The following is a 14,526-nucleotide window of genomic DNA, read 5'->3' as shown; positions in this document are numbered from 1 at the left end:
AGCTGACCACAGGGCTTTAGTTCCTGGCCAGGTGTTTCTCTCAAACACAGGTGAGTCCTTGTGGGCAGCTCAATGTCCTGTTGCTCCTGAGTTCACAGGTTAAGTGCCCAGCAGTTAGGAGCCCATGACTTTAGTAATTTCTGCTTGAGCTTGATAGCTAACATGCAGGCAGACTAAAAATATTGTCTGGGAAGAAGGTGTCAGAGGTAAGAGTAGGGCTAGAAAGCTGGATTAGGGCAGAGAATAGAATAGCTCCCAAACTTAAAGAAAACATATAATTAACAGTTTATCCACATGATATGATCTAGGATCCATAGGAATTCATATTTAGCACAGGAGCCTGTGTACTTCAGAGTCCCTGTCAGTCTGAGCTCACAGTCCATGTTCACAGCTGGGAACATTCTAGGCTACACTCATTTCAGGACCCGTCTTCCTTGAAGGGCAGAGCAGGCTGACCAGCCTCCCTGCAGAGAGTGGGGCCTCCCTACCAGTGCTGCTCTACACTGAGGGCAAGGCCTGCATATGCTCACGAGAGGGCTTATGATGACGTTCCTGATGCAAGTGACCAGTGATGGTGGAGAGAGGGATCTATTGGAGGTCTAGGCCCACCTTATCTGTGTGGGTATCCAGTGATTCCCTAACTAGGGCCCCCAGATGATGGAGTGTCCTGGTAGTAACCAAAAAGGCCACTACTTACTAGCAGTGTAACCTGGTGTCCAAAATGGGGACAGTACTAGAGTTTATGTCACAGAACTGTTATGAGGATTATGTGCTAAGGACCTCACCCCAGACTGCTACAAAGCAAGCACTTTTTATTTAAGTGACATCTATTATTCTTATTATCTCAGTTTTGTTTATAATATCAAATGATTGAACTCAAATCTGACTATAGAAAAAATGGTTACATACAATATGGTATAGGGTGCAATTATGAAGCCATTGACATAAGGCCTTAAAGAATTATTTATGGGGCCAGGCGGTGGCACACCTGGGTAAGCACACACATTACAGTGAGCAAGGATCCAGGTTCAAGCCCCTGGTTCAAGCACCTGCAGGGGGAAAGCTTCATGAGTGGTGAAGCAGGTCTGCAGGTGTCTCCCTGTCTCTCTCCTGCACTATTTCCCCCTCCCCTCACAATTTCTCTCTGTCTCTATTTAAAATAAATAAAGATAAAAAAAATTTTAAAAAGAATTATTTATACACCACTTTGCATCTATGTAAATACAGCAAGAAATAAAGTAAATATATCAACCCATATCACTCATGTTTGTTAAGAGAACACTTCACACAAACATAGATGCAAAGACAATACTGAATATTAATTCTATAAAAATATGAACTAAGGTATATCTAGGTGACTATGTAGAGTTGGGGTTTCTTTATAATTTTTTGTACTTTTATATCCTCTAGAGGAGTGTTTCTCACACTCCATTGGGCAGGGGAGTCACCTAGTAATCTTGTTGAAAGGCACGTGCTGGGCTGTAGGGCTGGAGTTTTGCAAATTTACCTTCCTTTTCTCCACCAGGGTTACCACTAGGGCTCCACACCAGCATGACACCATCATTCCTGACAGCTATTTTCTTCTTCTTTTTTCTCTTTTTGATAGAATGTGAAAGATAGAAGGAGGAAGGGCGAGAGTGAGAAAGAGAGAGAGAGAGAGAACTAGAACACTGCTCCATTGTTTGTGTCGCTCCCTGCCCCACCCCACAGGTGGGGGTTGGGGGCTTGAACCTGAGTCCTTACTCATGGTAACGCTCTACTGGGTGAACCACCACCCAGTCCCTGCTTTTGCCCTTATCAGTTCCCGGGTAATACTCATATTACTGGCTCACGACCTACACTTTGAGTAACAAAGTTTGGGAGCACTGCTCGCCCATCTTTATCTGCCTCTTGGCTTTGGCAGAGTCCCAGAAGATAGCTGGTACTCAGGAGAGGCAGACCGACTGAAGTAAGGATGGAACTTCCCGAGGAAGGGCATCCCACTACCTTGGAAATGCAAACGAATGTGCCTGGCACCAAGCTGGATGACCTACGGTAAGCGGTGCTTTCCACCTCTCATGTCCGTGACTCATTCGGCACAGCAGCCCACACATGGAGGTGCCCACGCAAGGCCACCCCTGGAATACCACGCCCTTCACACCCAAGCACAGAAGGTCTTCTGGGCGCCCCAGCCAAGACACCACTCAGCAACCACCTGCATTCACGCACAAAACAGAGGCCCTGGCACCGCACAAATACTGATGTCTGACTGTGAGGAACCACAAGGCTGGTGCCTACGTCCCTTCCTCCCGCCACACATTATTTATTTATTTATTTTTATTATCTCTATTTATTGTATACAGACAGTCTGAAATCGAGAGGAAGGGAGCAAAATAGGATGAGAGATAGACACCTGCAGCCCTGCTTCATCACTCGCAAGGCTTTCCCCCTGCAGGTGGGGACCTGGGGCTTGAACTGGGTGCTTGCGCATTGTGACATGTGCGCTCATGCAGTCGGCCACCCCCTGACCTCCCATCGCCTTTCTTTTTCCTGTCTGAAGAGTGCGGCGTCAGTTTCCTCGCTGGGTGCCCCCTCCCTACACACACCCCCCGCCCCGTTGTCTCTCCCACTGGGCGCTTCTCCGAGGGTTGAGTGGGAAAAGAACGGGCTGTCTTTGTCTTAAATCCTCCTCCCACCCAGGCCAGAGCCAAGCTCCTTCCGGGTCAGCAACCATCACCGCCACCCCAACCTGTGCGGGGGGTCCCCGCGCTCTCCGCCAGCCCCGGGGCGCGCCGGGCCGGGTGGCTCCAGCCTGCAGGTTGCGGGAGGAGGGGAGGAGGGTGCGGGGGTGGGGGAGGGAGGCAGGGAGGCAGGGAAGGGGAGGGCGATCGGAGGAGGTGGAGGAGGACGGGAAGAAGCAGGAGGAGGAGGAGGAGGAGGAGGAGGAGGAAACAGTCTCCCAGGGCCGGCGGGGATAATGGGAGCGCGAGGCCAGCGGGCGCGGCGGGGAGGCGCGGAGAGGCTCTCCAGGTGGGCGGCCGGCGCCCGCGGCTTTTGAACCCGGGAGGGCGGGCGCGCAGGGCCGCATGGAGAGGAAGGGCTCCGGGAAGGGCTCCGGGAAGGGCTCGGCGGCCGGCGTCCCGGGCAGCGCGGGTCCCCCCGCGGCCGGCCAGGCGCAGCGCCCGCCGCCTCCGCTGTGCGCCCCGGGCGGAGCGGGAGCCGGAGCCGGAGCCGGAGCCGGTGCGGGCGGAGCGGCCCCCACGCGCGGCCACTCCGGGGCGGCGACCGAGCCCGCCGAGTCCCTCCGGCGCGCGCACGACTTCAAGAGCCAAGGGGCGCAGTGCTACAAGGACAAGAAATTCCGCGAGGCCATCGGCAAATACCACCGGGCGTTGCTGGAGCTCAAGGGGCTGAGCCCCGGGCACGCCGCGGCTCCCGCGGGGGCCCCCAGTCCCGCCCGCCTGTCGGAGGAGCAGAGCCAGACGGTGGAAGCCATCGAGATCGACTGCTACAACAGCCTGGCAGGTGAGCTCCGCCGGCCCCCGGCCCCTCCCCGCGCCCTCCCCGCGCCCGCCCCGCGGCACCCACACCCTGGCGCGGGTCCCCCTGCCCCCCGCCCCACCCCAGGGCTCCGGGTCGGGTCAGTGGCGTCCACTGCGGCGCGCAGGCGACACTGGGATGGCGCTGCTCGGGGGAGGGGGGTGAGACATGGGGGGCAGGGGCGTTGGGGGAAAAGTGAGACTTTTAGGGTGATACCTTAAAAAAAACCTCATTGTCATCTCTCGTCCCTACATCGCCCTCATCCGTAGTAAATCTCTGTTCGCCCCCCCCCCCTTCCAAAGAACTGGCCTGACCGCTGGCCTCGCGGCACCTGCTACGATAATACGATAATACTGTCTGCTGCTCACCGGTGACCTGGATCCAAAGGCTCCGAGCAGCAGCCCCCAGGGGGAACCACCCCCACCCACCGCAGAACCCCAGCTGGGTGCTGTCCTTAGTTATCACTGCCACCACCACCCAGACACACACACACACACACACACACACACACATACACACATACACACACACACACACTCCCCACCAACCATCCCCAGATGACCGCCTCCCAGAGGGTAAGATCTGTTCCCTAGTAGCAAAGGGCAGTTCGCCACCTGGGCTTCAACACCTGGAGCAAAATGGATTCCAAAATGTCACTTTATTCTCTCGGAGCTCTGCCTGGTCCAGGCTGCCACGAGAAGTGGGCACTTGAACAGGAGGCTAGTTCATGGATGGGCTTGATCTGAGCTGTGCTCTCTCCTCCACCCCTTCCACGTTCTCGCTCTGTGCACGGTTGGGCCCACAGCTAAACTGAGGTTTGGGGGGTAGGGCTGGGAGGGTGACTTAGTGGCATCGGAAGGTGAGATATGCTTCGGGGATGAAAATCAAAGTCAGGCATATTTCAGAGTTCAACTTTGCCACAGGGAGATTGAAGTCTCTTAAAAAACAAAGAGTCTGAGTCTTTCCTGAAAGGGCCTGGCTGTGAGAAACTGCAGAACTGTATTAGCAGAGGTATTGGCCTAATGTTTGGAAAACATTCTCTCCTCATTTCTCACCTCATTTGGTGAGACTTTGGCTTGGTTCAGCCCCTCTGACCAAGTTAGACAGTTATAACCCTCACCCCCATTGAAGTGGCCTAAAGTGGCAGAGTAGGGTTGTGTACAATGGCCAGGGATGGTGATATGTCTTGGTCCAGGCCATTGGGGATTCAAACAAACAAACAAAACGAATTCTGCCCAGGTTTGAAGTGCAGAATTTACTGTCCCCTTGCTATGTAGTGCTGTGGCCAGTATCCTCTTCAATCAGGCAAGACTCAGACCAGGAAGGAAGCACTGCAAGCTGAAGGGATGAATCGTAAGTGAAGTAGTAGCAGTTGTGGAAATATGGGGGTGCTGGTAGCCAAGCTAGCTACAACAGCAGCAGATAAAAAGTTAGTAGCAAGACCTCGAGGATGGCATGTTTTGATCCATGGCCAGATATGGCTTGATTCCTGTAAGTCCCTGGCCGTACCCATCATAGCCTGATGAATAGTTAAAGGGAAGAGTGGCCCTGGGTGGAGGAGAAGCACTTTGGATCACTAATGCAGTGATTTCAGGGTGGTAATGGAGTCTTATATTTAGTCAGATCTGCGGACAGTCTGGGGTTGCCCCTCACCCTATGCTTTTGGCTGCTTTTGTGGCTAGCCCTGCCTGGATCCTCCCCTCCTGGCTGCCCCCAGAAGTGGTTACATTTCCATAGTGAAACCAAGATATGTTCTTGTTAAGCCTGGGCAGGGCAGGGCTAAGGTCTGGACAGTACCTCCATTCCTCCCCTCCCCGCATCTTGGAAAACTTCAGCGGTGAGAGGATGGAAGGTTTTGTTTGTTGGTTGGTTTGTTTTTTAATTTTTTTCTTGCCTCCAGGGTTATTGCTGGAGCTCGGTGCCTGCACCACGAATCCACTGCTCCTGGAGGCTATTTTTTCCCTTTTGTTGGCCTTGTTGTTTTATCATTATTGTTACTGATGTTGTTGTTGTTGGATAGGGCAGAGAGAAATGGAGAGAGGAGGGGAGACAGAGACGGGGAGAGAAAGACACCTGCAGACCCGCTTCACCGTCTATGAAGCGACTCCCCTGCAGATGGGGGTCGGGGGCTGGAACCAGGATCCTTAAGCAGGTCCTTGCACTTCACACCACTTGTGCCTAAGCCATTGTGCTACCACCCACCCCCAGGATGGAAGGTTTTTACTGAAGATTGTCCCCCTATGCCACCCCCTTCTGAACTCACCACACACAAATGCTTTCTTATGTGCACTGTGCTAGGTAGGCACTTTGCATATATTGTCTTTTAATCTGTAAAACAAAAAGAAAGCTTGACAAAAGAAATATGATCATTGTTTTTGCAGTGGAAAAAAAAAAAAGAGCAGAGCCACTCAAGTCCAAAGTCAATGTTCCTGTCGACACATCTTGAAGCAGTTAGTGTCCTCTAGGCTCTTGTCTCCCCTGAGCTTTGCTTAGGAGCGAATTTCTGAGTGGAAGCCTTCAGCCCTAGTAATCAGGAGAAAGAGAGAGTAGTATCTATCTCCATTCAAGCTCCTGCAGGGCTGTTTCCTAATATTGTTTCTCTTAAAACAGAAAGAAAGTAATTACAAGCTAGGCAGTCTTGTCAAAGCTAGGATCCATGGATCTTGTGTAGAGAATTCAGCTGGGAAAAGGGGCCTATGTAGAAGTCATCTGGGAGGGGTGTGGGAGAGAAATAAATACCATTGTTGGTTTCCTTAGGGACAAACTATAAAGTCAGTCACAGCTAGCTCAGAAGTTCTAGCTAATAAGTAATCCTTATTTCTTGATGGGTTACAAAAGTAATACATACCTAGAAGAGATGCATTTGTTTTAGAAAATAACCGAAATTTTAATTCTTTTTCTTCTTAAAAAAGAAAATGCAGGGATGGGCAGTAGCACACCCAGTTAAGCACACACATCACGGTGCACAGGGACCCAGGTTCAAGCTCCCAGTCCCCACTTGCAGGGGGCAGCTTCACAAGTGCTGGAGCAGAGCTGCGGGTGTCTCTCTGTCACTCACCCTCTCTGTCTCCTCTTTCCCTCTCAATTTCCCTCTGCCTCTATCCAATAAATAATATAAAAATAAAAAATACAAAACTACCTTTAGTTCCGCCACCTAAAAAAACTCAGTGTGTTATATTCCCTTCCTGTATTTTTTTTTTCTATAAATAAATGTAAGCCGTTTGCAAGAAGCTCCTGTATCTGTTTTTAGTTCCACCGAGATATTGGAGCATTTCTACATTTCACTGAAATGCTTTCATGAAAATTCTTTTAAATGACAACCTAAAAATTGTCACTGTGTGTTTACAATGACTATTTGGTGGACTGGGAAGGAAAAATGCTCACTGTTACTGTCCTCAGAGGCAGAGTGGTGTCGTGTGACCTACAAGCCATCTTTCCCCCTCGTACCCACTAGAAAGGAGACAGCAACTGCAGGCCTTTTCTTGCCAATAGGCAACAGCCCTTCTATCCAGCTTGCTGCGCTGACTGAGCTGCCCTGCGAGCTTCAGCCAGGAGCAGTAGGCACCTGTTCTCCTTCTTCACAGCTGTGCTTGGAAGATAAACTTGGACTAGTCTTGAAGTCCCTAGAGGATCCATCTGTGTTACTAAGGGCCTCTCAGCACTAAACGAAAGACTGATGTGAAGGTTCAGTGGGTCTCTGTACTCTCAAGGAGAAGGAGGAGACAGTGCCTGCCGGCCAGCAGCATACTCAGTTGAGCGCACATGTTACCATGCTCAAGGACCCGGGTTCAAGTGTCTGCTCTCCACCTGCAAGGGGGAAGTTTCGTGGGTAGTGACACCAGTCTGCAGATGTCTCTCTTTATCTCTCCTTCTCTATCTTCCCCTGCTCTCTAAATTTCACTCTAGGGCAGGAAGGAAGGAACAAAGGAAGGAAAGAAGGAAAGAAGAGAGGAAAATCACCCTTGGGGGTTTGTTGTGCAGGCACTAAGTCCCAGTGATAACCCTGGTGGGGGAAAAATGAGAAGGAATAGGAAGGGGCAGCTGGAGTGCCCAAACTGATGTTAGTGTATGTATTCCATGACTGAAGGGAAGTCACGGGAAAATGTGTCCTCAGTTTTGCCCATGGTTGTAATCTATTCTAACTATTGTAGACATTCTGGTTAACTGGAAGTGATCTAGTTAGTGATACAAGCTACCTGGACTTGATTTTGTATGTCTTGTTCTCTAAAAATAATGTTAAAGACACGAGAAGCTTCTTGTCCCTTCAGATTTTTGAATGACTTTGATAAAATGATTAGGAAAGATATTCTAACCTACTTGGGGAAATGTCAAAATCTGAATCTCACTAAGGCTTCAAAGAAAAGTTGTCCCAGTCTGTTCAGCTTGTTAACCCTGAACAAGATAAGAATTCTTCTGGGGCCTTGTAACATTCTATGCAGAACCACTTTGAGGGCAGAACCTTTTGCTCTAACTCTTTGGGGCTGAGGCCTGATCAGAAGGTTGTAATACATAACGACTTTGGTATTTTCAAATGATGTTCAAGATTCAAATGTTAGCAGTGGAGATGACAGACCATGCATGGTGCTGGATCTAAAGGCTGCAAGAGAGTGTACTCACACCTCTAGGCCTGACGCATCCTATGACACTGGATAAGCCTGGACCACGTTCTGCATTTTACCTTTGTTTCTCCATCTCTGGGAGACATAACATCCCTTGATCCCAGATGAAACTTCAGGATAGATTTGTGACAGGTCTGGAAAAGGTCTAGGTTGGAAACCAGCTTGTGGACATGAATTGAAGTCTTAGGGACTCAGGGTCAGCTGTATGATTTTTGGAGCCCAGTGCAAAATGGAAATGTGGACTCCTTCTTCAAAAGCAGGGGAAAATGTTATTAAAGGTCTTAAAAAGGTGTTTTTGTTTTTGTTTACCCCCTTTCTTTCATGATCTCTCCTAACTTGACGTGGCATTGTTTGCTCTTTGGTGTCATTACAAGAATGTGGTAAAGTCTGGTGTGACTTTGACTGTTCTTCAGACTGTAGTGTGTGACATATCGTGATGCCTGTCACAGGCAAGTAGAAGAGCCTTCCCTTGTGTGTGAAATCATGCCCATCCAACAGCTCCCACTCTGGAGTGAGCACGTGGAGTTCACTCCTATCACCAGTGTGGACATGCTGACAAAATGAACTCAGTGCTTTTATTTCACTGGTTTGTTTGCACATTCTCAACCAGCTTTGGCTTTCTGAAGAGTACGGGGAGGGAAGGGAACAGCCGGCTGCTTTACTGTTCTGCTTTGTCATCACGTGCCAGAGCAGGTTGATGGTCAGTGCAGGGAAGTGATGCAAGTGAGAAAGGAATGAACAAGGCTTCAGGTGATCTGCATTTCTTAGAACACTGCTGCTGTTAAAATCCCCTGCATTTGGAACATTTTTGGGGTTGAATGGGAAGCAGTGCCTTTAGGGGGGGCCAGGTGCTGGCACACCCAGTTATGGTCACATAGTACTATGAGCAAGGACCCAGGTTCGAGCCTCTAATCCCCACCTGTAGGGGGGATGCTTCACAGGTGAGGAAGCAGGTCTGCAGGTGTCTATCTTTCTCTCTCCTCCTCCTCTCTCAATTTCTCTCTGTCCTATCCAATAAAATGGAAAAAATGGCCACCAGGAGCAGTGGATTTGTATTCATAGTGGCAGCGATAACCCTGGAGCAAAAAAAAAAAAAAAAAGCAAGCAAGCAAGCAATGCCTTTGAGGGCTGTCAGCATATCTGCTGCGTGAATTATGGACCTAATGCTCTTACCTTATACTCAGCTTGGGTCTTGTTGACCCTCTCGTGCATTGTAGAGACACTGGAATTCTTTGTTTACAGGACGCTGTGAATACCATATGCAAGCAGGGCTTCAAAGAGTCAGTGTGCTGTAGCCTCTGCTAGTGTTCATGCTCTGTTGCCCTATAGGGCTTCGCTTGCCAAAAAAAAGCCACAGATAAAACTACTAAAAGGGGGTCAGGTGGTAGCGCAGTGGGTTAAGCGCACATGGCCCGAAGTGCAAGGACCAGTGTAAGGATCCCGGTTCAAGGCCCTGGCTCCCCACCTGTGAGGAGGGTCACTTCACAGGCAGTGAAGCAGGTGTGCAGGTGTCTGTCTTTCTCTCCCCCTCTCTGTCTTCTCCTCCTCTCCATTTCTCTTTGTCCTATCCAACAACAGCAGCATCAATAGCAACAATAACAATAACAACAACAAGGGCAACAAAATGGGAAAAAAATGGCATCCAGGAGCAGTGAATTTGTCATGTAGGCACCAAGCCCCAGCAATAACCCTGGAGGCAAAAACAAAACAAACAAACAAACAAAAAACAACTACTACAAATTCCAGGAGAAATAGCTCACTTAATAACGTGCTGGTTTACCATGACCCAGGTTCAAGTCTGATCTCCACCACAGTGGAGGAAGCTTCGATGCTGTGGTCTCTTTCACACACTCTCTCTGCCTCTATCTATAAAAAAGATACAAATCTCATGGCAGCAGCAGAGCCTTTGCCCACAGACTGCAGCACACTTGTACAGATCACCCACACGTCAAGCCAGCCCTGCATGGGACAGCAGAAGGTCACTAAGAGAATACAGTTAATGTGGACAAAATTAGGCAGAGATTCTGAGGTAGAGTCTACAACAGAGGGCGCTCAGCATAAGTTGGTGTGGAGCCAGAGAATAAAGCTGTAGGTGGGTACATTTGACATGTGAGAAGTAGGGAATGAAAGGATGTCAAAAGCTAGAGACAAGCAGTGACTTGCTAACCAGAAGATGAATAGTTGGGGTAAGAAGTGATTAAAGGGGGTGGGTTCAGGTGGGGGGTAGACAGCATAGCGAGCGGTTAAGCAAAGACACTCTCATGCCTGGGCTCCAAAGTCCCTGGTTCAGCCCTCTGCACCACCATTAGCCAGAGCTAAGTAGTACTCTGGGTGATGGGGGCAGGGGGATGTAATTGATTAAAGGAAGGAGAAAGAAGAGGACCTGGAGGCCAGGTGGTGGCACACTGGGTTAAGTGCACACTGTACAAAGCTCAAGGACCTTCGCAGGGACCCCAGTTCCAGTCCCCGGCTCCCCACCTGCAGGGGTTAGCTTCATAAGCAGTGAAGCAGGTATGCAGGTGTCTATCGTTCACTCTCCTCCATCTCTTCATCCTCTCTCAATTTCTGTCTTATGTAATAAAATGTAGAAAAATGGCCTCTAGGAGCAGTGGGTTTGTGGTGCAGGCACTGAGCCCCAGTGATAACCCTGGAGGGAGAGAGAGAGAGAGACAGAGAGAGGTGCGGGGGGAGAGGACCTGAAGATGCTCAGTCATGAGATTCCAGCTGAACCTGTGACACAGAAAAGAACCTGAACTCTGAACTCTCATCGCCTCCCATGGACACAACAAATCTACAGCTACGTATGGAATAATTTCTTCAGAAGACTTGAAAACTGGGTGAATAGAACTCCCACCAAAAAAAAGGACACAAAGGAAGTCCCAAGATGGGTAGGAAAGACAGGTGCACTCTTGGCCATGAAACAATTCATGGACACTTGATTGCAGCAATGCACAGTTGGAAGAGAGCTTCAAGGTGCAGAGCTTTGTGGGGCTGGGTATTGTGCCCTTAGAACCTATACAGTGGAAACAAGCCCTTGGAATGTCTTGCATTGACGGCCAATGGGAAATCCGTCCAGGAAAACTAAACAACTGTAGGGAATGGAAATCTACTCTTCAATGGTCCACATGCAAACTCTTTCACCCCAAGAGCAAACACAGAAACACTAGTGTGAAAAATGCTTGGGTGGATGGGAGTGGTAGCTCAGCCAGTTAAGCGCACAGGACACAAAGCTCAAGGACCTGCAAGGATCCAGGTTCAAGCCCCCAGCTCCCCAGCTGCAGGGGGGTTGCTTCACAAGCGGTGAAGCAAGTTTGCAGGTGTTTATCTTTCTCTCCCCCTCTCTGTCTTCCCCCCCCTTTCTCAATTTCTCTCTGTCCTATGCAACAACAATAATTGCAACAACAACAACAAGGGCAACAAAATGGGAAAAATGGCCTCCAGGAGCAGTGGGTTCATAGTGCAGGCACCGAGCCACAGCAATAATAACTCTGGAGGCAAAAAAAAAAAAAAAATGCTTAGTAGGTGAAAGGATGCCACTTACCTGGGAGACATGGGATTTTGGAGGACAATTTGAGGGTTGGAGACACTAGTGAACACTCTTTAGAAAACCTCCCACAACCTTGCTATTACAGGCACAGTGGACACTATTTTGGAAGCTTCCTTCAGCCAGTGGGCAAATCCCTCCGATACCCACTAACTCCAGCAACATAGCTCAGCCTCACAGCAGAGTGAACCAGCAGCTCCATTCATGTATCCATCAGCAGGACTGGGCTGACAGCCCCACCCACACACCAGGGAGCTGTCAGACTAGGTTGACAATCCCACTCCTGCACCCACATGCCCACACACTTGTTTGGCACTCATGGACTACAGACTGGCCAGACTGACAGCCTCATCCCTCAGGTTGTGCTCACAACTGTGACACAGTGGCAAAGTGTGACTGTCCCCAGGTAGAATATGTCCAGTGGGACAAGGCAGTTTTTTAAGACTGGGATAAATATTGCCTAGCACACAGAATGAGTATAAAGAGTCAGGCAAAAGCAGGGAAGCAGAAAAACATGGTTCAGGTGAAAGTGTAAGATAAGAAAAGACCCTGAAGAATCAGGGCCAAGCAAAAACACCTGATGATAAGGTCAAAATAATCATTATAAACATGCTGTCTGGACCAGAAGCAACTAGCTGTGTCACTACATTAGGGAGGGCTCTATGTGAATAGCATTAAACGACATAAATCATGGTGAGGTCTTGTATGATACAGAAAATCCTCACAATAGGATTTTCAAAGTCAGCCAAATTTCCAAATAACTTTGTTATAATAATAACTATTTATTGCCTTCTTAAACCCTAAGACAGCAGGAATTCTCCACATTCTCTACAAAATCCTATTTCTCCCGGTCCTGGGACCTCTGGGACACGGTTCATTTTTAAGCGGGCTTCTCTTGACCCACACCAGTTGATACAGCATCTGCTGATCTCAGCCTGATCAATGCAGACAGTGCCACCTCTACATGCTTCACTTTGGACTGCGTCCACAGACGACAGGCCTGTGATGTCAGCCCTTGAGTTCCAGGACTGACACCAAGTTGCAGATGCTACCATGACTCCAACCGGACTTTCCCAGGCAGACAGCCTCACCAATGTGTCCTGGAACCTGCCTCCCCAGAGCCCTGCCCCACTAGGGAAAGATAGAAACAGGCTGGGGGTGTGGATCCACCTGCCAACACCCATGTCTAGCAGAGATGCAATTACAGAAACCAGACCTTCCACCTTCTGCTCCCCATAATGATCCTGGGTCTATGCTCCCGGAGGGATAAAGACTAGGAAAGCTTCCAGTGGAAGGGATTGGGATATGGAACTCTGGTGGTGGGAAATGTTTGGAATTGTACCCCTCTTATCCTATGTTCTATTTTTAATTTTATTTTTATTTATTTTTATTTTATGTTGTTGTTATTGATGTCATGGTTGTTAGATAGGAACAGAGAGAAATGGCGAGAGGAGGGGAAGACAGAAAGGGGGAGAGAAAGACAGACACCTGCAGACCTGCTTCACCACCTGTGAAGCGACTCCCCTGCAGGTGGGGAGCTGGAGGCTCAAACCGGGATCCTTATGCCGGTCCCTGCGCTTTGCGCCACGTGTGCGTTACCCACTGTGCTACCGCCCGACTCCCTATAAATAAATTTTTAAAAATACCCTCTGAACTCCAAAGAATGGATGAATACAATGAGAATGTTAACAAAGAAATAGAAAAATTTAAAGATTCAAACCAAACTTGCAAGGATGAGGGATATAATAGTAAAACTGAAAATGGACAACAGAGGCATTCAGCAGCAGTACTGACAGAAGCAGAGGAGTGAATAAGCAAGCTGGAAATAAAGTCATCGAACCCAGACAAAGAAGCAACATGGAAAAAGGATTTACTTATTTATTTATTTGTAATTATCACCATAGTTGTTGCTGAGGCTTGGTGCCTGCACAATGAATCCACAGGTCTCACTGAACACTGTTTCCTTCCTCCTCCCTCCCTCCCTCCCTCCCTTCCTTCCTCCCTCCCTTCCTTCCTTTTCTTCCTTTCTTTCCTTCTTATTTGATAGGACAGAAAGAAATTGAGAGGGAAAGAAGAGACAGAGAGCGAAAGAGAAAGAGAGACACTTGAAACACTGCATTATAGCCCATGAAGCTTCTCCCCTGCCCATGGGGGGCTGAGGGCTAGAACTTGTGTCCTTGGGAGTCGGGCAGTAGCACAGCGGGTTAAGCGCAGGCGGTGTAAAGTGCAAGGACCGGCGGAAGGATCCCGGTTTGAGCCCCTGGTTCCCCACCTGCAGGGGAGTCTCTTCACAGGCAGTGAAGCAGGTCTGCAGGTGTCTATCTTTCTCTCCCCCTCTCTGTCTTCCCCTCCTCTCTCCATTTCTCTCTGTCCTATCCAACAACAACAATAAAACAATAAAACAACAAGGGCAACAAAAGGGAATAAATAAATAAATAGTAAAAAAAAAAAGATTTAAAAAAGAAAGCCTTAAAAAAAAAAAAGAAAGAACTTGTGTCCTTGCACACGGTAGTGGTGTGTGTGCTCAGCCAGATGCACCACACTGTCCTGCCTTGAAAAAGAGAATTTTAGAAAGTAGTGGCTCAGGGGGCCAGGCAGTGGCACACCTGGTTAAGCACTACTCATATTAGTGCACAAGGACCCAGGTTCAAGCCCCTCACCCCCATCTGCAGGGGGATCACTTCACTAGTGGTGAAGCAGGGCTTTAGGTGTCTCTCTGTCTCTCTCCCTCTCTATCTTCCCCTTCCCTCTCAATTTCTCTCTCTGTCCAATAATAAAGAAAGGAAGGAAGGGAGGGAGGGAGGGAGGGAGGGAGGGAGGGAGGAAGGAAGGAAGGAAGGAAGG

The 14,526-nt window shown here is 49.2% G+C and overlaps 1 protein-coding gene across 1 annotated transcript in view; it reads left to right on the top strand.

The window, feature by feature from the left end:
* Positions 1-2,670: 2,670 nt before the first annotated feature.
* TTC9 (tetratricopeptide repeat domain 9) overlaps positions 2,671-14,526 on the top strand; it is a 46,336-nt gene continuing 34,480 nt past the window's right edge. The window contains exon 1 of the mRNA XM_060175543.1: positions 2,671-3,504. Within this exon, the coding sequence (XP_060031526.1) occupies positions 3,066-3,504 (439 nt within the window). The 5' untranslated portion in view covers positions 2,671-3,065. The remainder of the gene's footprint in view (positions 3,505-14,526) is intronic.

This window comes from Erinaceus europaeus, chromosome 16 (genome assembly GCF_950295315.1).
Source record: "Erinaceus europaeus chromosome 16, mEriEur2.1, whole genome shotgun sequence".
Taxonomy (NCBI): domain Eukaryota; kingdom Metazoa; phylum Chordata; class Mammalia; order Eulipotyphla; family Erinaceidae; genus Erinaceus; species Erinaceus europaeus.
This window is presented reverse-complemented; position numbering and strand designations above follow the sequence as displayed.